Source organism: Hylobates moloch, unplaced genomic scaffold, assembly GCF_009828535.3.
Source record: "Hylobates moloch isolate HMO894 unplaced genomic scaffold, HMol_V3 SCAFFOLD_10, whole genome shotgun sequence".
Classification (NCBI taxonomy): Eukaryota; Metazoa; Chordata; class Mammalia; order Primates; family Hylobatidae; genus Hylobates; species Hylobates moloch.
The window spans coordinates 4,767,870-4,788,852 of NW_026652285.1; the positions used below are offsets into that span (position 1 = coordinate 4,767,870).

At 49.2% G+C, this 20,983-nt stretch overlaps 2 protein-coding genes across 4 annotated transcripts in view; both read right to left on the minus strand.

The window, feature by feature from the left end:
- Positions 1–6,853: 6,853 nt before the first annotated feature.
- SUPT4H1 (SPT4 homolog, DSIF elongation factor subunit) lies at positions 6,854–13,839 on the minus strand. Its single transcript, XM_032162841.2, has 5 exons — positions 13,705–13,839; positions 13,040–13,146; positions 9,204–9,259; positions 8,856–8,909; positions 6,854–7,987 (listed from the first exon to the last, which is right to left on the minus strand). The coding sequence occupies exons 1-5, from the start codon at positions 13,822–13,824 to the stop codon at positions 7,920–7,922; spliced, it is 405 nt and encodes a 134-aa protein (XP_032018732.1). The 5' UTR covers positions 13,825–13,839; the 3' UTR covers positions 6,854–7,919.
- A 1,461-nt stretch (positions 13,840–15,300) lies between these two features.
- Positions 15,301–20,983, minus strand: part of RNF43 (ring finger protein 43) — a 64,050-nt gene continuing 58,367 nt past the window's right edge. For 2 of the 3 annotated variants that reach the window (XM_058445255.1, XM_058445254.1), the window contains one exon: positions 18,787–20,444. In XM_058445255.1, the coding sequence (XP_058301238.1) occupies positions 18,787–20,444 (1,658 nt within the window). Of the gene's footprint in view, positions 16,611–18,786; positions 20,445–20,983 lie in introns of those variants that run through there. The other variant, XM_032162842.2, reaches the window with a different exon arrangement.

The window sequence follows — 20,983 nt, forward strand, 5'->3', positions numbered from 1 at the left end:
GGTCCCAGGGTGGGTGAACACAGGAGGCATGGAAGCCCTCACCCCCAAGGAGGCTTTGTTACTAAGGTCAGCGGACCTGCCACCCCAGAGCCCCACCTGCAGGCTGGGTGGGGTTCAAGGGAGAAAAAGGGAAACCTGGAGGACCCCCATGCCCCTGCCCCAGTTACGGGCCCTGGATCCCCATCTGTCATGCAGAACTGAAGGGAGGCCATAGGGACAGCAGCATTGTGCAAGGGGAAAGGCTGAAGCACCAGTGCAGCTTCACCAGGCCACTGACTGTGGGCAAGAGATGTAATGGAAACTCAGTTTTCTCACCTGTGAAAGGGGAATAATATTGCCTCGTGGGATGGCACCGAGGGTCAAATGCAATAATAGAGGTGGCCCATTTTGAACCTGGAAATTGCCATAGGGATGTAATAGATGATTAGTGTAGAGGCACAAGGCCAAATGTTGCTTCTTAGATTCTTGTTTCCAGTCGCTATAAAAGATCCCTTTGCAAGTACACCATGTGGTTCTCAATTTTGGCCCCTGGTGTCTAGAACAAGGTAGGCGGAGGTGCAGAGGCCAGAGGGATTCCTGAATCTTAGTCCCTAAGCAAAAGCAGAAGAGACTGATGACTGCCTGCCTCCAGCTGATTCCCCAGGGACATACCCCCCCCTTCACTTCTCCTGCCTCTCCTCACCTTCCATGAATCCAGACCATGCCCCACCCCTCCTCCTGAGACCCCGCCCTCCATCTCCCGGCCTCTCTGGGGTGCAGGGCAGAGGAAGTGAGTCTACTCAGCTGACCAGAGAAAGTGCTGCAGCTGCCTGCACTGGGTGGGCCAACTGCTGGCTTGTTCAGGTCCTGTGATAACTCCCTTGCCTCAGGCCTCCCCAGCCCCTGCTGGGACCACTGGCCCAGGAGGAAGGCTGGGTTCTGGCTGCCACCTGCTTCCTCTGAGGAGTTCTTCTCCCTCCCAAGCATGGATTTGCATTTCCCCCTCTGCCTTCTGCTACTCAAGCCCCCAGGGATGAGGTGACAGTTAACCCCCCACTTCCTGCTAGTGGCCCCAGAGCGCTCACTTCCTTCCAGGTATTTTCCGGGATGGGGGAAGGGGTTGAAAGGGTGGTAGTTGCTGGGTTTGGAAAGGGGATGAGGGATTCATTTTGGAGAGAAACTGAGGTCCCCCTACCCTGCTGTCTGAAGCTCTCCTTCCCTTCCCTCACGCTCACTCTGTAACACAAGAGCTCAGTTTGCAGGAAGAAGAGTGCATAGGCCGGAAGCAGCACACAGGAGCTTTCAAAATGGGCTAGGCCAGCTCTCTCTTAGAGGCCCAGGCCTCTATCCACCATAGATAGACCCCCAAGGAAAGTTCCTTGGACTTCAAGTTCCCTATCAGGACAACATAATGTCTGCCCTCTACCCGGAAGGCAGAGGGTTGAGAACGGGGGAGTGCCAAGGCATAGAGGGGAAATGTTTTCCATCCTATTTCTCAGAGGATCTGGCATCCTGGTACCAGCAGCACAAGGCAGTGTTCTCTGCACTCAGTTCCCGCTTCCTGGGATCTTATGGCAGAGAAACACAGCATCTTTAGACAAGAGGTACTGAGCTAGGCAGTGTAGGACATACAAAGTAGCAGCAACCCGCTCCTGAAGTCAAGCTGACCAGTCTCTGGGGCTCAGTTCTCTCCCCTAAAAAGTGAGGGGCTGGCCTAAGTCATGACTCCCCCAGTCCTAATGTTCTGTGGTCTGCCTTCACTCCTCTGTAGACTCTGTGTCTCACCTTGCCACTGGTGAAGGCCTCGAAACCCCAAGACTGAGGCAGGCAGCCATGTGCTCTTCTCCCCAGTCTAAACCTTACTGGCGCAACCTATAGCAATGTTTACCAAGTGTGGCTGTCTGTTCTCCTAGGTCAGACAAGACTGGAAGGGGGACAGCCACACATGAGCAATAGAAGTGACAGCTGACAGGTTGCTATGAATCCAAGAGGTAGAAAAAGAGTCAGTCCCAGAACCATTTCACCACATGATACAAAAATGGAGGTTTACAACGACTTTGAACCAAATCAGGTTAAATCACATTCAGAATCTTGTATCCAAATAGCAAGGAAGTATATAACACATTTTTAGAAATTCAAGCTAGGTGTAATGGCACATGCCTGTAGTCCCAGCTACTTGTGAGGCTGAAGTGGGAGAATTTCTTGAGCCCAGGAATTCAAGGCCAGTCTGGGCAACATAGTGAGACCCTGTCTAAAAAAAAAGAAAAAAAAAAAAACCCAAACCAAAACTTTATCTTATAAAAAACGAGAACATAAAGATTAAAATTAAAAAAAAACCTCGGCCAGGCACAGTGGCTCACGCATATAATCCTAGCCTTTTAGGAGGCTGAGGCTGAAGGAACATTTGAGGCCAGGAATTTGAAACCCTGTCTCTACAAAAAATACCAAAAATACCCCAAAATTAGCAGGGTGGAGTGCTGCGCACCTGTATTGTTAGATACTCTAGGAGCTGAAGTGAGAGGATTGATTGAGCGCAGGAGCTGGAGGCTTCAGTGAGCTACAATTGTGCCACTGCACTCCTGCCTGGGGAACAGAACAAGACCCTGTCTTTGAAAAAAAAAAAAAGCCCTGGTGCTTGAAGGAAAATGTTTCTGTTTTGATTCAGTTTTGATGTATTTATGTATGATATATGTTGTGGAACACCTATTACCCAACAATGCTGGAAGGATGAAATTCTTGTCACACTTATCTAGAACTTACCTAGAGATAGACAACCTTGGATAATGACAATTCCTTACATACTTAGTTTACAACTCTCAAATTGCTTTTGCCTAAATTATTGTATTTGATTTTTTTTTTTTTTTTTGAGACGGGGTCTTGCTCTGTTGCCCAGGCTAGAGTGCAGTGGCACAATCGGGACTCACTGCACCCTTGACCTCCTGGGCTCAAGTGATCCTCCTGCCTCAGCCTCCCAAGTAGTTGGGACTACAGGCGGGTGCCACCACGCCCAGCTAATTAAAAAAAAAATTTTTAGTAGAGACAGGGCATCACCATTTTGCATAGGCTGATCTCAAACTCCTGAGCTCAAGCAATCCACCCGCTTCAGCCTCCCAAAATCCTGGGATTACAGGTGTGAGCCACCACACCCAGCCAAAGCAAACTTTTTATTTGAAGTATAACAGTGAACAAATCCTAAGTATATAACAATATATTTTCAGAAAGTGAACTGACCTACATAACTAGCACCAAGATCAAGATAAAAGGCCAGACGCGGTGGCTCATGCCTGTAGTCCCAGCAGTTTGGGAGGCCGAGGTGGGTGGATCGCTTGAGCCCAGGAGTTCAAGACCAGCCTGGGCAGCATGACGAAACCCCGTCTCTACCAAAATATAAAAATTAGCTGGATGTGGTGGTGGACGCCTGTAGACCCCACTACTTGAGGCACTGAGGTGGGAGGATTAACTGAGCCCGGGAGGTTGAGGCTGCAGTGAGCCATGATCATGCCACTGTACTGCAGTCTGGGTGACAAAGTGAGACCCTGTCTCAAAAAAAAAAAAAAAAAAAGTGAAAGAAAATAAAAGAAAGAAAGGGAAGGAAGGGAAGGGAGGGAATGGAGAAAGAAAGAAAGAAAGAAAAAGAAAGAAAAGGAAGGAAGGAAAGAAGGAGGGAAGGAGGGAAGGAAGGAAGAAAGGAAGGAAGGAAGGAAGGATGGAAGGAAGGAAGGAAGGAAGGAAAGAAACAAAATATAACCAGCACCTTAGGTGCTTCTCATGCCCTCCTCCACCACCACCTATCACAGCTAACCACGATCCTGCCCTTAACATCATAGTTTTGTCAACTGCACTTCATAGACAAGAAACTTCATTTTAGAGGTGACTTGGGAAAGTCACAGGGTTGGTGGCTGGTGGAGGCAGCAGGGCCAGGACTCTGCCCTTAGTTAGATACATGTATTTTCATCACACAAGTCTCAGTGTTCCGGTGGGGTGTGACAGTGCCATCATCAGTCTGCAGATGGAGGGAGGTGAGGAGGAAAAAGAGAGGTTGGGAGGTGTGGGGCACACAGATCAGCAGGTGTGTAAGAGCTGCTGGAGTGGAACAGAAGATGCAGCCAGGAGTAACTGATGAAGGGCTAGACCGGGTTCCCAATGCTCTGCACAGGCGTCCTTGAGTAAATCCCAAGGATCCCCTCCCTGGGCCATTGCCCCACTGCCTCCATCTCTTTGGCTAATTTTAGACTTAGGGACTAGAGTGGTGGGATTAGAGTGGTTGGTGGGCTCAACGTGTAGGGACAATGTGTTGTAATAACTTCACTCAGAAGAAAGCTAATGCCTCACACTGGTTCTGTGGAATACTTATGGAGGGAAAAAAACTTGCTGTGTTTGTGGACAACTACGTCACAGTTAGTAGCCCTAAACTTGGTGTGGACATTATATTTCTTGAGCTGAGGCTCCACTACTTGATTATGGCTAAAACACTTTAACTCTTCCCCGCCCCGAGACAGAGTCTTGCTCTGTCACCCCGGCTGGAGTGCAGTGGCACGATCTTGGCTCACTGCAACCTCCGCCTCCCAGGTTCAAGCACTTCTCCTGCCTCGGCCTCCCGTGTAGCTGGGATTACAGGCGCCCGCCACCACACCTGGCTAGCTTTTTATATTTTTAGTAGAGATGGGGCTTCACCACCTTTGCCAGGCTGGTCTTGAACTCCTGATCTCATGATCCACCCACCTTGGCCTCCCAAAGTGCTGGGATTACAGGCATAAGCCACCGTGCCCAGTCAAGACACCTTAACTCTTTGAGCCTCAGTCTCCTCATCACCAAATAAGGATGTTAACTAGTTCCAGGGTTTCTGTGAGAATCAAATGAGATACTGGATGTGAAAGCCCTTTGTCAACTGTATTTGGGTTTGTTTTGTTGTTTTTTGAGACACGGTCTCGCTCTGTCACCCAGGCTGGAGTGCAGTGGCGCCATCATGGCTCACTGCAGCCTCAAACTCCCGGACTCAAGGGATCCTCCCACCTCAGCCTCCCAAGTATCTGGGACTACAGGTGTACACCACCAAGCCTGGCTAATTCTTTGTATTTTTTGTAGAGATGGGCTTTTGCCATGTTGCCCAGGCTGGTCTCAGACTCCTGGGTTCAAAGTGATCTGCCCGCTTTGACCTCCCCAAAGTGCTGGGATTAGGGGTGTGAGCCACAGCACCTAGCACCTTTGTCAACTGTAAAAATATCTACATGAAAGGCTTTACTGATACTAAACATGAACCAGACTTCCAGACAAAGTTATTATTAGTCTGTTCCTAAACATGACCTACCTGCCTCTTTGATAGAGACCAGATGTCAGGGAGGGGACCTGAGGATCAAGTAGCAGGCTGCAGACAGACTAGGAGTAACAAGGCAGAAGCCACACCAAGAGCAAAGCCTCAGTTCCCAACCCTGGTGAAACTGCTCCCCTCCAAGACCAGACCATCTTGACCCTTGCTCTATCAGCCACCAGTCCTTTCTTGAGCTGGAGGCTGCATTACCAACGCACTGCCACTGAGCTCCTCAGTGTTCTGGGAGCCCCTAACTCCACAGCATGTGGCGGGGAGAAAGCAGAGAATGAGGCATGGGCAGGCAAGGGGAAGGCAGCCTGGCTACTATTCCTAGTCTCTGTCTGACTTGCATCTGTCCTTGTTGTGCTAGGGAGGAGGCTTGCTCTTCAGGACAGAAGCCAAACTACTGAGCAAGACAACAAGGAGAGATCTTAAGATGCTGTGCACTCAGAACTTTGGCAGCCAGAATGGGACTGAAACTTTGACAGACACAATGGGCCAATGGGCAGGACATAGCTCTCATGGCTGCCCTCACAGCCATGGAAAGCAGGGCAGGGGTACCAGGACCGCCCACTCCCAGGGAGCTGTGAACCAAGTCCTTGTCTTAGTTTCTTTGGGTTCCCAGTAGAGGATGGGACTCTAGCTCCTTTCTGCCTGTCTGGGTTGCTGAGTGGCACCACCTGCATGTTCAAGTACCAGAGAAAGCAAGAAAGCTAGTTCAGCAGCAGCTCCCAGGGCCAGCCCACTTGGTACAGTCTGTAGAATCCAGGACGGAAAACAGGCCACCCTTCCTCCACAAGCATCAATGCCTATGCTACGTCTTTTGCTTCCTGTGAGACTGTCAGTTAGGGCCCAGTTCAGTGTGGGGCTGAGGCGGCCTGAATGTGGTTATTTGTGCAAGCTCCTCTTGCCTCCCCTCCCCACAACTGTTTCCATTCTCACCAAGCAGCCACGTCCGGGTCAGACGCCCAGGACAGCAGCTGGGGCTTTCCAAGGGACTTTTTGAGAAGCTAGTGAAAGTTGGGTGTTGGCTGCACAGCCTGGGCACTTGCTGAAACGCACTTCTTCCATCCAGGACGTAAGCTCTAGCCTGGCAGGGTTGCTTTCAGGTTGAAATTGAACAGAGATCACCACCCATGGAGCTTTCTGTTTGCTGGGCTGGGGAAATCCTTGAGAAACTCAGTTTGGAGTTGGGGTTATCTGACCATTCCCTCAGAGCTTGAAGGCACCAGAGAAAATGGTTTTGGTTTGAAGACCATGAGTGGACATGAGCAGCCTGGCCAGTCCCAGTTTCCCTCCCATAGGCCTATGTGAGGACAAGGAAGGGGAGCAGACAAACTAATCAGTCAGGTCAGCATCTCTCCTCCTTCCCACACTCTCCAGGCCACAGGTAACAAGCAAAATCAACTCAAGAGCAACACCAGGTGGCTGAGACACAAAGCCCTAGCACAGGCAGCTCTGCCTTAGCACAGCACAGCTCACCCTGCAGTTGTGGTTCTCAGCATTTCCCCTACTATTTTGGCTGATCGTGCACATATTCCATGCATTGAAAAACGGCCCAAAAAGGAGACCAAAAGTATTTCACCTTTATAATACTTATATAATTTTCACATAGCTTCGCTTCTACAATCACAACAATCCTGAGGTAAACAGGCAGGGTGTAATCATTCTTTTTACAGGGATAACAAGGAACTTAGGGAAATAAAAATGGGGATACTAACAGGATTTCTGTGGAAATTTAAATGAGAATTTGTGGTAAATTTTTTTATCCTAAAACAACTCACCTTGGCCAAAAAATGGGATGTTACCCAAGGTCCCCTACTAGGCCAAGGGAGAAAAGGACCTACCTCCTACAGGGGCACAAACGAGGGAGACTAGGACCCAATGGTCGCCCAAGGCCCAAGGGTCTCCAGTAAGTGCTTGAGACTGGCCTAAGGTATAGGAAGAGCAGTGAAGAGAAGAAAACAGACGAGCAGGGGAGGGCAGAATTATTCAACATGGTCAAGGAGCACTCTACAAAGCCTCAGGACTTCTTCAAGGGATACTGCTGTGCCAGGTCTCGAGGGCAGAAGGATACAAGTGCGAGACACCAGGGCCACCAAGTCGATGGGGTTACTGAGCCTCTGGATCAGCACCTTCTGATAGGAAGCAAGGAAGCACACTAGAAAGGCTGCAATCCCAGAGGCTGACACAGTCAAGAGGGAGTAGAAGGGCCTCTGCTGCTCTGGGAAGGTTCTTATAAGGCAAATAAGCTATTACTGTGCCTAAGAGAATGGAAGAGGGAGGCAAGGCAGGTGTCACGGCCTTCACAACTTTCTCGAGGTTCATATTTATTGACATTTGACCTAGAGTCCTTGGCATGGGGAAGGCACAGACCTGGGCCATGGGTAGGAAAATCGGCATCCTGCTCTCTCCTCAATTCCATCTGTTAATCCACCAACCCAAATCCCTCCCACCCCACCTGTAGTCCAAAGAAGATAAAATGATAAAATGATGTGCTGCTCTCTCAACAGTCAGCTGAGTCTGAATTGGAGGGCAGGAAGTATTTGAAGTTCTGTTCATTTAGTTCCAGAACAAGAAATAAGCAGAGGCAGGAGGTGGAGAGCAAAGATGCTGGCAGCCCAGCATCTTGCTAGGTCTTTATAGCTGTGTCTCTGGATTTGTAGGCCACTCCTCGACTTTTCAGCTCCCGCACGATTCCTGAAGCAGGAAAAGAAACAGCTCTGTGAGGTAAGATTCAGAAGGGTAAGATAGGCCACTCAGCTGCCACCTTGAGGGGGTACCATAAGCAAACTGGAGTTCTTAGACTACTTATCAATAGTCTGCTTGGCCAGGCATGGTGGCTCATGCCTGTAATCTCAGCACTTTGGGAGGTCAAGGTGGATCACTTGAGGTCAGGAGTTCAAGACCAGCCTGGGCTACAGAGCAAGGCCCCATCTCTACAAAAACTTTAAAAAATTAGGCAGGTGTACTGGCTTGCACCTGTAGTCCCAGCTATTTGGGAGGCTGAGGCGGGAGGATCCCCTGAATCCATCAGTTCAAGGCTGCAGTGAGCTATGATAATGCCACTATACTTCAGCCTGGGTGACAGAGACTCCGTCTCAAAAAAAAAAAAAAAAAAAGGTCCTGCTTAGTTGATTCATTACCAGTGAAGACCCAGGCAAGTGTTCGGTAAGAATGAGAAGAAAAAGAGGGATACATGTAGTCATCAAAAGCAAAGGTTCTAAGCCAGGCACCTATAGTCCCAGCTACTCAGGAGGCAGAGGTGGGAGGAGCGCATGAGCCCAGGAGTTAGAGTCCAGCCTGGGCAACATAGTGAGACCTTGTCTCTAAAAAAAATAAAAAACAGAAACAGCAAAAATTCTGGAGCCAGAATGCCTGGATTCCAATCCTGGCTCCTCATTTACTAGCTGGTGACCTCCAGCAAGTGATTTAACCTCTCTGTGCCTGGTTCTCTCCATCTGTAAAATGCTGAACCTCATAAAGTGTGAGAATTGGCATTAATTCAGATAGAAAAAACTTCCGCAGAGCTTTACAGTAAATGAACATTGGCTGTTATGATTATTACCTTGGGGCAGGCGACCAGTGACTGACACCGCATATACACCTGGCTTAAAGTTACCTGAGAGAGAAGAAAAAAGATACAAGATTACAGTGAAGTGAGTTAAGACTCAAGATCAAATGGAAGCTTAAGCTAAACATTAAAGAAGTGATGCAACTCCAAGAGAAGAGCTATCCCCTCTTTTGGCTACAAGTGTTAAATGACAAGGCACAGGACACTGCTTCCCTGTGTTTCCTACAACCCGATCTTTCCCACCCTGAGGTCACTCATCTTGCTGATTTCAGACTCCCTAATGGACCTGAGGAACAGTAACAACACTACAACTAAGCCAAAAGGAGAAAGGCCAACACTTACTGACTCGCTGCCACTTGGAGACCCAGCTGTCCTCTGGACTCATCATCGCAATGATTCTAGGGAGGGAAAAGAAATGGAGAGTCAGCCTGAGCCTCCCCTGGGCCTGAGCTCAATTCTGAGAGCGGAATCTAGGAAAAAGCCAAGTACTGAGTCTCCACTGGAAAGCCAGGAAAACTGCCTTCTAATGTTGGGATGAGGCTGACTCAAAGCTAGGACCGACAAAAGTTCTTCGTTCTTATGTCCTTGGCCCGCCAGCCACAGGTCAGTTGCCATCCCCAAAAGATTATCTCACCCGGCTCACAAACATCCTTAGCCTAACATTCCCTAGAAAATGAGACGGCTTTAGGACTAGGGGTCCAATAGTTACAACTAACACAACTACAAGGGGTCTAGGGCCTAGTGCAAAGAGGAGGGTGAGTCAAAACAATGGATCCTACTACTAGAAAGGAGTTCAACTTGGCTAAGCTTTTCCTCTAATGACCTATACATGTGGGGTTCCCTTCTCAGAACCTCATCAGTAAGTTGAGACTCAAAGGTTGAGATAATACATGAAAAACACCTAGCACAAAGACTAGCACAGACTAGGTGCTAAATAAGCAGTAGCTCTCCTCATTATCCTAACAGTCCTTCGCAGGTAGCTGTGATTCCAGAGGAGTGGTAAGGCTATTCAAGGGCTAGAAGATGCTGGTTGAGCAAGATGGATAAGCATTTTTGTCATTCAAGCAATTCAATCAAACTCTTACTGCCTGCCTATTGTGTTGGGTGTAAGCACTGACATTTGTTGACTGCCTCCTCAATATGCCTCCCCTCTTGTCTCAGTAACAATCTTGGATTCTTATTTGAGAAGATTCCCTTCCCATCCAAATCCTACATTCTCAGCCATGCGCTGTTAAGTGGAACCGACTCTACCTCCAGGGGTGACAAGCAGAACACCAGCCCCCAGCCCTGCAGCCTGATGGGAGATAGGCATGTATGCAGGCCATGCTCCTGACCACAAGTATATTCTTCTCTGTCCTTCGCAATCTATCTTTTCAGCCTTAGGGTCCCTACAGCCCAACCTTATGATTTAACCTAAACAGAATTCCCACTGTTCTCCAAACACATCCTGGTTTTCCTCATCCTAAGCCTTTGCTCTAGTCACTCCCTTTATTTGGAATGTTCTATCTCTCTCTCACCTCAACTTCCTCAAAAATCCCAAACTTCTTTCCTTAAGAGGAAAGTACTACCTCTTCCAATTCTGGTTGAGGTCATGTAGCCCTCCTCCGATCTTTAATTTGCCCACTCTTTAAGACCTAATATGCACTAGAATTATACAAATAATTCCTACAAGCTAACAACAAAAAAACCAAACTGAAGTCAAAAATGAGCAAAGGCCTTGAATAGGCATTTCTCCAAAGATATACAAATGGCTATAAGCACATAAGAGGCTCAACATCACCATTCACTGGGGGAAATGGGACACCAAAGACACATCCATCAGGATGGCTATTATTAATAAATAATAAGTGTTGGTGAGGATGGGGAGAAATTAGAACCTTTGGGCACTGTTGGTGGGAATGGAAAATGGTGCAGTTGCTAAACAGTATGACAGTTCCTCAAAAAATTAAACACTGAATTATCATATGATCTAGCAATTTCACTTGTGGATATACAGATGATCCCTGACTTACCCTAGTTCAACTTATGATTTTTCAAATTTATGATTGTGCAAAAGTGACATGCATTCAGTAGAAATTGTTTTCAAATTTTAAATTTTGTTCTTTTCCAGGCTAGCAATTCAGTACAATATTCTGTCATGATGCTGCGCAGCAGCCATGAACCACAGCTTCTGGTTAGCCACAGTAACATAAGCGTTCTGAGCACATCTGAAGTAGGCTAACTTATGATATTCAGTAGGTTGGGTGTATTAAATGCACTTTTGGCTTACATTTTCAACTTATGATGGGCTTATTAGGTTGTAACTCCTCGTAAGTTGAGGAGCATCTGTACTAAAAATAATGAAAAGCAGGGACTTGAACACATATTTATATACCAGTGTTCAGAGCAGTATTATTCACAAATAGCCAAAAGGGAGAAGCAACCCAAGATATCATTGATGAATGAATGGGCAGCAGAACATGCTATACACATATAAGGGAATATTATTCAGCTCAAAAAAGGAGGGAAATTCTGTTGCATGCTACAATATGAATGAACCTTGAAGACATTATGTTAAGTGAAAGAAGCTACAAAATGCTACTGAATGAGCCCATGGGTACCTAAGGGTGCCTAACGTGGCCAAATTCATAGGGACAAAGCATAGTGGTTGTCAGGGACAGGAGGGAGGAAAGAATGAGGAGCTAGTGTTTAATGGGTACAGATGAAAAAAGTTCTGGAGATGGATGGTGGTGATGGTTGCACAACGAGTATGCACTAATGCCACTGAATTGTGTATTTAGAAATGGCGACCGAGCGCAGTGGCTCACGCCTGTAATCCCAGCACTTTGGGAGGCTGAGACGGGAGGATCACCTGAGGTCAGGAGTTCGAGACCAGCCTGGCGAAACCCTGTCTCTACTAAAAAAGTACAAAAATTAGCTGGGGGTGGGTGGTGGGTGCCTGTAATCCCAGCTACTCAGGAGGCTGAGGCAGGAGAATCGCTTGAACCTGGGAGGCGGAGGTTGCAGTGAGCTGAGATCGTGCCATTGCAGCCGGGCGCTGTGGCTCACTCTTGTAATCCCAGCACTTTGGGAGGCCGAGGCGGGTGGATCATGAGGTCAGCAGTTCAAGACCAGTCTGACCAACATGGTGAAACCCCGTCTCTACTAAAAATACAAAAATTAGCTGGGCGTGGTGGCAGGTGCCTGTAATCCCAGCTACTCAGGAGGCTGAGGCAGAGAACTGCTTGAACTTGGGAGGCAGAAGTTGCAGTGAGCCGAGATTGCGCCACTGCACTCTAGCCTGGGCGACAGAGCGAGACTCCGTCTCAAATAAATAAATAAATAAGTAAAATGGCTAAAATGGGCCGGGCATGGTGACTCACACTTGTAATTCCAGCACTACGAGAGGCCGAGGTGGGCACATCACCTGAGGTCAGGAGTTTGAGACCAGCCTGGCCAACATGGTGAAACCTCGTCTCTACTAAAAATACAAAAATTAGGTGGGAGTGGTGGTGGGCGCCTGTAATCCCAGCTACTCAAGAGGCTGAGGCAGGAGAATTGCTTGAACCCGGGAGGCAGAGGTTGCAGTGAGCCAAGATTGCACCATTGTACTCCAGCCTGAGTGACAAGAGCGAAGTCTCTCCCAAAAAAAAAAAAAAAGCAACAGCTTTTGGGCAATGATCTACCATTACTATACCTCCCTTCCCTTCATTTTCAAAAAAAATTTTCATGCATTTAACAAACATTATTAAGATTACATTCTTTCTTCTCATGTTAAGTCTTTGAAATCTGGGGTATATTTTATACTTAAAAGCATGTCTTAATTTGAACTAGACACATTTCAAGTGCTCAGTAGCTACATGTGGCTAGTGGTTACTGCATTAGATGCATAGCACTAGTATGTCCCAAAATAACTGTTGAGGCTGGACACAATAGCTTACACCTATAATCCCAGCACTTTGGGAGGTTGAAGTCAGAGGATCGTTCCACGCTGCAGTGAGCTATGATCATACCACTGCACTCCAGCCTGAGCCGCAGAGCAAAACCCTGACTCAAAAAAAAAAAAAAAAAACCCACAAAAAATAATCCCAAAAAACGAATGGCTGGGACCAACTAGGATTAACACTTGCCCTGCATTTACTTCTCTGGGTGCGGGTTGGGTAATGCAGAAGTGAATGATGGAATCTGAAGCAGCTTACCCATCAAAGGAAGAGCTGGTGCAGTCATATACCATCTCTCGGTTACCCTTCATTTGTAGATACGCATCACAGTTGTCACAACCATCATATTCAAACTGGTCTATAGTCTGGAAGTGAAAGAAAAATAAAGGAAAAGGAGAGATAAGCATGAACAAGACCAAGAGAAAAAAGTAGCTTTCTCAATACTTCGACCTGCTCAATTTCTTGTTTCCCTATGTTGACTTTGTCTCCTAAGGTTCCCCACCTACTACTCTCGAAGCTCCGTTCCTAAGTCCCACCCTCCCACTCCTTCCTCCCTTGTTCCCAATTCCGTTTTATCTATTCCTTTCTCTAGTCTACTCAGGGTCAGGCACCCTTTCCGACTACTCACTCAGCAGCGGATCCCCACCCGCCTCTGACTCCCAGTGTCTTTCGGCTTCAACGTAAGTTCACCGAACGTCTAAGAGCTGAGGATTCAAAGGCATGTAAGACCGCCCGTGCCCTCAGCTGCAAGACCTGTCCGCGATACTACGAGGTAAACGATGGCCTCCTTCGGCTTCCCACTCCCCCTGCCACCTCTGAGTTCTGAGCCTTACTTTTCTTTTTACTGTCCCACAGCCCCATTCCGCCCTCTTTCCCCGACCTTGGTCCCCCATGGGCCCTACAACCAGGTCCCGGACTGACACCTTGACCAGCGAACACAGCAAACAGGCCCGCAGATGCCGCAGGTCCTTCGGCACCGTCTCCAGGGCCATCTTCGCCGATGGGAAGAGCAACAGGGAGGTAGACGACCACAGCCTGTGCATCCGCAGGAAGTAAATAGCTGATTACCCAGAATGCCCGCCACTTCTGGCGCTTAGACTTCCTCTTCCGGTGTGGGCGGGCGCCGGCTCCGCCCCTACCCCCACCAGAGGAGATGGTTTCTCCCACCGGCAAGCGGGGAGGCGGGGCGGCCGGCCTCCACCTGGGCCGGGGTGCGTCCCACCCACCTGAGCCCGCCGAGGGCGCGGCGGAGGCTGTGTAGGGTAGTCAGCGGGCCCCCAAGGCGGGGCGGGGGGGCGGCTGCGCCTGCGCGGGAGTGCGTCGGGCTGAGCCGCAGCGCCGAGACGCGGGCCGTTTGATCTGGGCTGCTGGCCCTGGGCTCCGGTCCTGTTCCGCGATGGTAACCCGAAGTTTGTCTTTTTTTTGTTTTGTCTTCCCGTTTTAGAAGCATTGGGGGCAGTGAATCCACTGTCTCCCTCTGGATTATCTCTGCAGAGACCCAGAACAAATCCAGGGACAGCCCCACCCCTCCTTCCTAACTGCGAGAGCGCTATAGGGTTTCCATTTGCTTCCCACAGGAATGCTGGCCTGGGAGCTACGGCGGAAAAAATGCGTATTTATCTTTTAAAACTCCGTCTGTTTGCTCGTTCCGGCTGATAATTTATATTTTGCGCAGTTCTTAGCACTTAGACACGGTTCCTTTACTAAAGAACATTTGTAGGAGATTAGGTGTCCTTTTTTTCCCTTTCATTTCACCGTCTAGGAAGCGAAATGCCTTGTTCTATAGGCACCAAACCACCACCCCTACCAAACCTCTCTCGGGGAAGCAGAAGGGGAACTTGTGCCTTGTGAGGAAGCGACAAAGGCCCCTTCTGGCCCTGGAGACTTCATGCCAATGGAGCACCAGCTCTCTGTCCTCGCAATAGCCCGAGTGCAGGCAGAACGCAGTCATTTGTGTTTATCTGAGAGGAGCTTTGGGATATAAATAGTTTCAGGCCCCGCTGCTCTATCATTCCAGCCCAGCCTCCTGACTGAGCTGCTTCCGGGCGGGCTTGCTTCTTGTTGCCGGTCCCATGCTGTGTTCAGATGGACTCTGTGACACGTTTGGATGTTTTCTATCACTGAATAAAACTTTCCACTTTGGAACATATTTTCTGCACTATTATCTCAGGTAAGTCCTGCAAGTAGGCCCATTTTATGGACTGAAAAACCGAGGCACAGAGTATTTGCCCAAGGTCTAAGTCACTGAAGTATGATAATGTGTGAAGTGAACAGTATAATAACATGACTGAAGCACAGTAAGAATCCAGTCATGCTTTCTCCTTCCCTGATCTCACTAAGCCACACTTTTAGGGGCTTACAAACCAGTTCTTATTGCCAAGCCCTCTACCCTATCCTTTCATAAATCGGAGCCTAGCCTCTGATAACAGAAATAATTTATTTCTCTTGATGTAGGAAGAGATGAAGTTGTTACCCTGAGTGACAGTCACGACAGAACAAAACCACAAGACCAGACCACATTTGTGGATAAATATATTAGCAAATAAATATATTTCTTAACATAGTGCCTGATTCAAGCGTCTGTCTGGTTCAGATATAAATACCCATGTGGGTGCCTAGGTGCTAGTCTCCCCACTAACTGAGGGAAGAAGGTTCCCGGGTGGGGTCCTGTGCCCACTTTGCCACCACATTCACATTCCAAATGGGATAGTGCCTGCGGGGCTAACAGTGGTCAGGCTGCCCTGGGGTGAACGTCACCCTGATGAGGCCCCTCAGCTCTTGTCCACTCAGTGAGGCCAGGCTTGTGCTCTAATCCACTCTCCTGTGGGTCCCTGGCCTGTATGGCTTATACTGGGGAGCTGGGCCTCTGGGCCGTCCAAACCCAAGGGTCACACTTTGCTTTTCCTTTGTTGTCTCCATTTTCCATCCTTGCTCTGAGACAAAACTTCTCCCAGAGAAGAACTCTTTGTTGTCCCTGCTCAGCTGTAATTCTGCCTTTTCTACCTTCATTCCATCCTTCCTCTGCCCAGATGAAGTCCAGCAGAAATTCCTCCTTTCTACCTGCTCTGGGACTCTGAGACAGGAAATCTTCAAGGAGGAGTTTTTCCCTCCCCACTATTCTTACTCTCAACCCCCAGAGGAACCAAGGCTGCTATACCCACCTCAGGGACAGAACTCCACACTATAGTGGGAAAGCTTCAGGGACCCCTCCTTTTAGTGCTCAGGGCTCACCTATGCTCCTGGTCCTTTTGGCAAAAAAGGAAAATGATAGAGCCAGGGTTGCCCCGATGTAGCAGCCTTACTGTGGAGGGGCCAAAGCTGGTGTGCAGAGCTCACCCGAGGAGGGAGGTGATAAGGTGTCATGCGTTCTGCTGAACCCACTGGCTGGTATGAACATGAGGCTTGGGGTGAGGGAGACCAAGTAGGCGTTGGGGAAGGAGCAGCACCTTTGTAACACCTGGCTACCCATAGCTAGCTTTCTGCCCTCAAAAACTCAGCCTTCAAGGGATCCAGCCCACACACACCACAGGCAGCAGCTGGTTGCCTGGCTGGACATGGATTTCCTGCACTACAGATGTGTTCTGCAGACAAGGTCTGGAGCTGGAGCAGGAAACGGCACCCTCCCACCCTCCCCATCACCAGTCCTCTTCCAGTGCTTCTAGGAAGTATGGCAAAAAGCATGGCTTTTGCTGTGGTCCTTTCCTTTCCCAGCGGCAGGACTCTGTGCCAGGCAGGGCCCAAACACATCTGGAGCACACTCTTGGTTGGAGCTAGGCCTGAACATCTCACACAGCCTGTTCACACAGCTCCTCGAGTTCCTCCTCTGAGCCTGTATTTAGAGAGAGGGGAGGAAAGAGGTCATTGAGGGTCAGGCCAGGCACCTGCTTCTCTCGCCTGCAGAAGAGTGTGGCTGGGAGAGGACTACAGGGAGGGAGGTGCAGAGACTGTCTGGAAAGGGTGGTTAGATTGAAAGCTAAGGGGGCCCCAGTTGGGACACAGGGGAGAGAAAAACAAATCTAAAGAAATATATATAGCAACCAGTGTGTTACCAATACTTACTATTCATTTATTCACCCAATAAATATTAAGCATTCGTTGTGAATTTGGTCTGCTACCATGTGCCAAATAGAAGACCAAAAAGAATAAGCAGGGACCTGGTAACCTTTCTGGAGAGAAAGTATGAAAACAAATGGCCATTACGCCAGTGGGACAGGACAGGAGTCACGAGAGATGCATTAAGGAAGGAGAGAGACCGGGTCCAAGTGCAGCAATCAGGAAAGGCTTCCTGGAAGTGGGGATAAATGAGCTGATTCTGTAGGAATAGGTAATAATTAGATTTATGGGAATAGAGAAGGCAGGAGAATATTCTGGGCTACAGGAACTACAAGAATTGTTTACCCAGTTTGGCTAAAGCATGGGCCCAGGGAAGGGAGGGAAGAGAGTAGAAAATAAGGTTGAGAAAGAAGATGGGGGCTGGCTGGTGCAGGAACCTTTGAGGCCAAAGCAGATTGGATTTTTCCTCTCTGTGGACAAACAGAACATTTGAAGATTTCTGGACAGTTTACTGTAAGGCAGATGACGCTGGCAGCAATAGGGAGGGTAAGTGAGCAGTGGAACTGTGGCGCACTTTATGGGACATACTGGATGGGCAGTACTCAGCCTTCGAGGCCCTGTAAGAGGGAAAGGAAGAGCTAGGAGGCTCCTGCATGGATCTTTAGGGTATACCTAAGACACTGGCAGGGCCATCAGTACTGGACTTGAAAAGAACATGATAAAGCTAGCCAAGATACAGTTAACAGAATCTGGCACTGATTAGACATGAGAGGCAAGAAAAAGAGAGGCACTGAAACTAGTTCTGAGTTTGAGAGAAAAGGGAGATAGTGGTGTGGTACTGGCAGCACTCAAAGTACACACACAATAGGGTCCGAATGGAATCACAAACACATAGCTAAAGCTTGCAGTACATAGCTCTCTCCCCATGGACCTGGGTGTCCTGACTGGCAAGTTCCATGTCCTCAGAGCCTAGCCTGGAACCTAGCACAAAGCAGGCATATAGTCAGAAGGAAAAAAAGGAAGGAAGGAAGGAGGGAGGAAATGAATACATGAATGAATTGGATGAGGGCAGCTCCTAGGTCCCACATGAAGAATTCCTACACTGAAGAATATTTCAGGACCTTTGTGTCACCTCCTGGGTTGGAAGGGTTCTAGTGATGGCTGTAGACAAAGAACTGTGTCATCCACACAATGGGGGAAGATGGGGAAGAGTAGAAGGCGGAAGGTCCTGAATGGAAAAGAGAGATATGTGGACAAGTAAACACCATGTTAAAGTTGAGAATTTACATGATCACCACTTATGATATAGGGATGCACTGAATCCCCGAGAAATTAAGGTCAGTCTTATTAATAATGATGCGTCGAAGGGAAGTCCTCTTTGTTCTTTTACCACAGGGAAAGAGAAGAAAACCTAAGGCCCCACAGGGCTGCTGGGAACCACCTGTTGTTTCTCTCTCTCTCTCTCTTTTTTCTCGTTACTTACATAGCTCTTCTTATATAGTCTCGTATTATGGTTACGTGTAATTATTTCTACTATAGCTCTCCCCAAGGAACACTTCTTGGCCTTCTTTGTATTTAGAACTAATACTGAGCTGTGAGCATTGGTAGAACTAAACCAGTTATTAAAATATAGAAACACTTATGTTTGAGCTGCTACCCCGGGACCATTCCAAGTGCCTCTTTTTTTTTTTTTTTTTTGAGACAGAGTCTCACTCTGTTACCCAGGGTGGAGTGCAGTGGCACCATCTTGGCTCACTGCAACTTCCGCCTCTCAGGTTCACGCGATTCTCCTGCCTCAGCCTCCTGAGTAGCTGGGATTATAGGTGCCCACCACCATGCCCGGCTAATTTTTGTACTTCTAGTAAAGATAGGGTTTCACCATGTTGGCCAGGTTGGTCTTGAACTCCTGGCCTCAAGGGATCCACCCACCTAGGCCTCCCAAAGTTCTGGGATTACAGGCATGAGCCATCACACCCGGCCTTCCAAGTGCCTTTCTGATGCCTCAGCCACACCAGCACCTCCCTGGGACCTCCCTGTGATCTGCCAACTAAAGGGGTAGCACCTGGCAGAGCTGGGGTGTTCCTGCACTCTAGCCAGCATGATATGCTGTCCCGATGGTTAAGTATTTTGGTTGTCACCTCTGCTGTATCCTTCTCAGCTTCCATCAACCCTTTGTTGGCTGACTTCACCTGTCCTGAAATATTCAGCTCTAGTCTCCTCTCCCTAGCACACCCACTTCCCTCTGAAAACTCACCAAGCTGGGCTGACAGCACCTGGCAGTGTGGATAAGGGCATGGCCTGCCCTCTGCGGTGTCAGAACTCCATTCAGAAGGCCCCTCCCCAGGTGGATGTGGTTCCAGGGGCTGGCGAGGAGTCAGACACAACCACACTGGCTGTGAATTTGAGTAACAGGGGCCTGGGGTTTCTGGTAGTAGCCTCCTGTCCAGGCCTGGAGGTCCACAGATCAAGGGGTGTGCCTCTGGGGACCAAGAATATGCCACACTGGAGGTGTAATGGGGAAAAATCTGGCAAGCTGGGTGCACAGTTGCATCCTGGGGCCGAGAGCCAGGGCTGGGCTCGGAGGGACCCCCCCGCCTTTTCCTCTGTGGGTGTCGGGCAGAAAGGCTGGATTTTTGCAAGTTGAACAGACTGCTGGTACTGGGGCAGATGCTGGAGGCTTCAACTGGGCCAGGGGCTGGCTCAGGGAGGGCCCTGGGGCACTGTGGGTTAGAGAGCCGCCCCAAAGGGGCTGCTGAGTTGGATCTGGTGACTTGCTGATCAGGAGAAGGTGGCTCCGGCTGGGGCTGTGTCCGAGGAATAGGAGGCCTGGACTGGGGGACCCCAGTTTCTGGGCCAGGCTTCCTGCCATGCCACTGGAACCGCTTTTTGTAGTGGTGGTGCCGGTGGCGGTGGTAGTGGACATGGCTGGAAACCTGAGTTTCCCCTGTGGGCACCACCGAGTCCAAGGAACGAGGCCGAGAAGTCACGCTAGGCTGCATGTCTGCTCGCTGGGGATCCCCTTCAGGGCTGCAGTACACTAGGGGGTCAAAGTCACTGCTTAGGGAGCTGCAGAAGGTGGAACTGCTGCCATGGACCCCCTGTAGGCTGATGTCCGTGCAGTTGACCACGGAGTCACTGGAAGAGCCATGACAGGGCCCTGAGCTGGAGTCACTGGCTGGCCCATCTGCCAGGTACCCACTGCGTTCTGTGCAATAGCTTTCTCCAGATCCACTGCTGTCAGGGGGCCTGGCCCGGCGTAGGGGCACTGGGCAAGCAGCAGGGTGCTGTGAGGTGGATTGGAGGTGGCTCAGTCCCCAGCCTTGTGCATAGGGGTGCTGGGCTCCTGCCAGGCGCTGCTGCTCTCCTGGAGCCCGGGGATGTGCAGCTCTGGGGAAGCGGTGATGCCGAGGGCCCATGCCTGGCTCCTGGGATGGCAGGAAGGGACCAGGTCGTGGGGGCGGAGCCACTGCACTCTGGGAAGGGCCCAACAGGTAGGCAGCAGGGAGGTGGTAGTGGGCATGGCCGGGATGCTGGCGAATGAGGTGGAGTCTTCGACCTGGTTCTTGGTAAGATCGAGAGGGTCCCAGGGACTGGGAAAATGAATCTCCCTCTGGAAAAAAGAACCAAGAGCACAGATGTTTAACTCTACAAACCTACAGAGAATGCATTCAGAAAGACATGGCTGTAGCTAATCTATTTGACCCTGAGTAGCCTGTGAGTTCAGAGTTTGGGGGACCAAGGACGTGCCCAACCTGCCTGTGCTCTGGGACTCCTTCGTTCCCTCCAGTCAGGCTGCCTGCCCTGGGAGGGCCACTATGCATGTCAATCCCTAATCCTCCCATCAGCCATTTGGAGCTCTTTCACCCAGGGCCACTGCTAGCCCATAGGGCACCTGCGGGTACCTTAGAAAAAGGTTCTCTTTCCTCAAGATATTTATTTCACTTTCATCTTTTAGAAAATTATGTTAACATATTGATTGTTAGAATAGGATATTTTATTGCCAGAAAATTGGAATAATATACATACAAATCAGCCAGATTTAGAATCAACAAACTTGCCATGAAATACAAATAATTTTTACAATAATAAAGATTATCTACAGCTGGGCGCAGTGGCTCACACCTGTAATCCCAGCACTTGGGAGGACGA

Excerpts from the sequence above, each read along its gene's own strand:
- SUPT4H1 (XM_032162841.2), bottom strand. The coding sequence starts at position 13,824 with ATGCACAGGCTGTGGTCGTCTACCTCCCTGTTGCTCTTCCCATCGGCG. Across the intron at positions 13,147-13,704 it reads TGCTGTGTTCGCTGGTCAAG|ACTATAGACCAGTTTGAATA; the intron begins GTGTCAGTCCGG and ends TTTCACTTCCAG. Across the intron at positions 7,988-8,855 it reads CACTGGTCGCCTGCCCCAAG|GAATCGTGCGGGAGCTGAAA; the intron begins GTAATAATCATA and ends TTCCTGCTTCAG.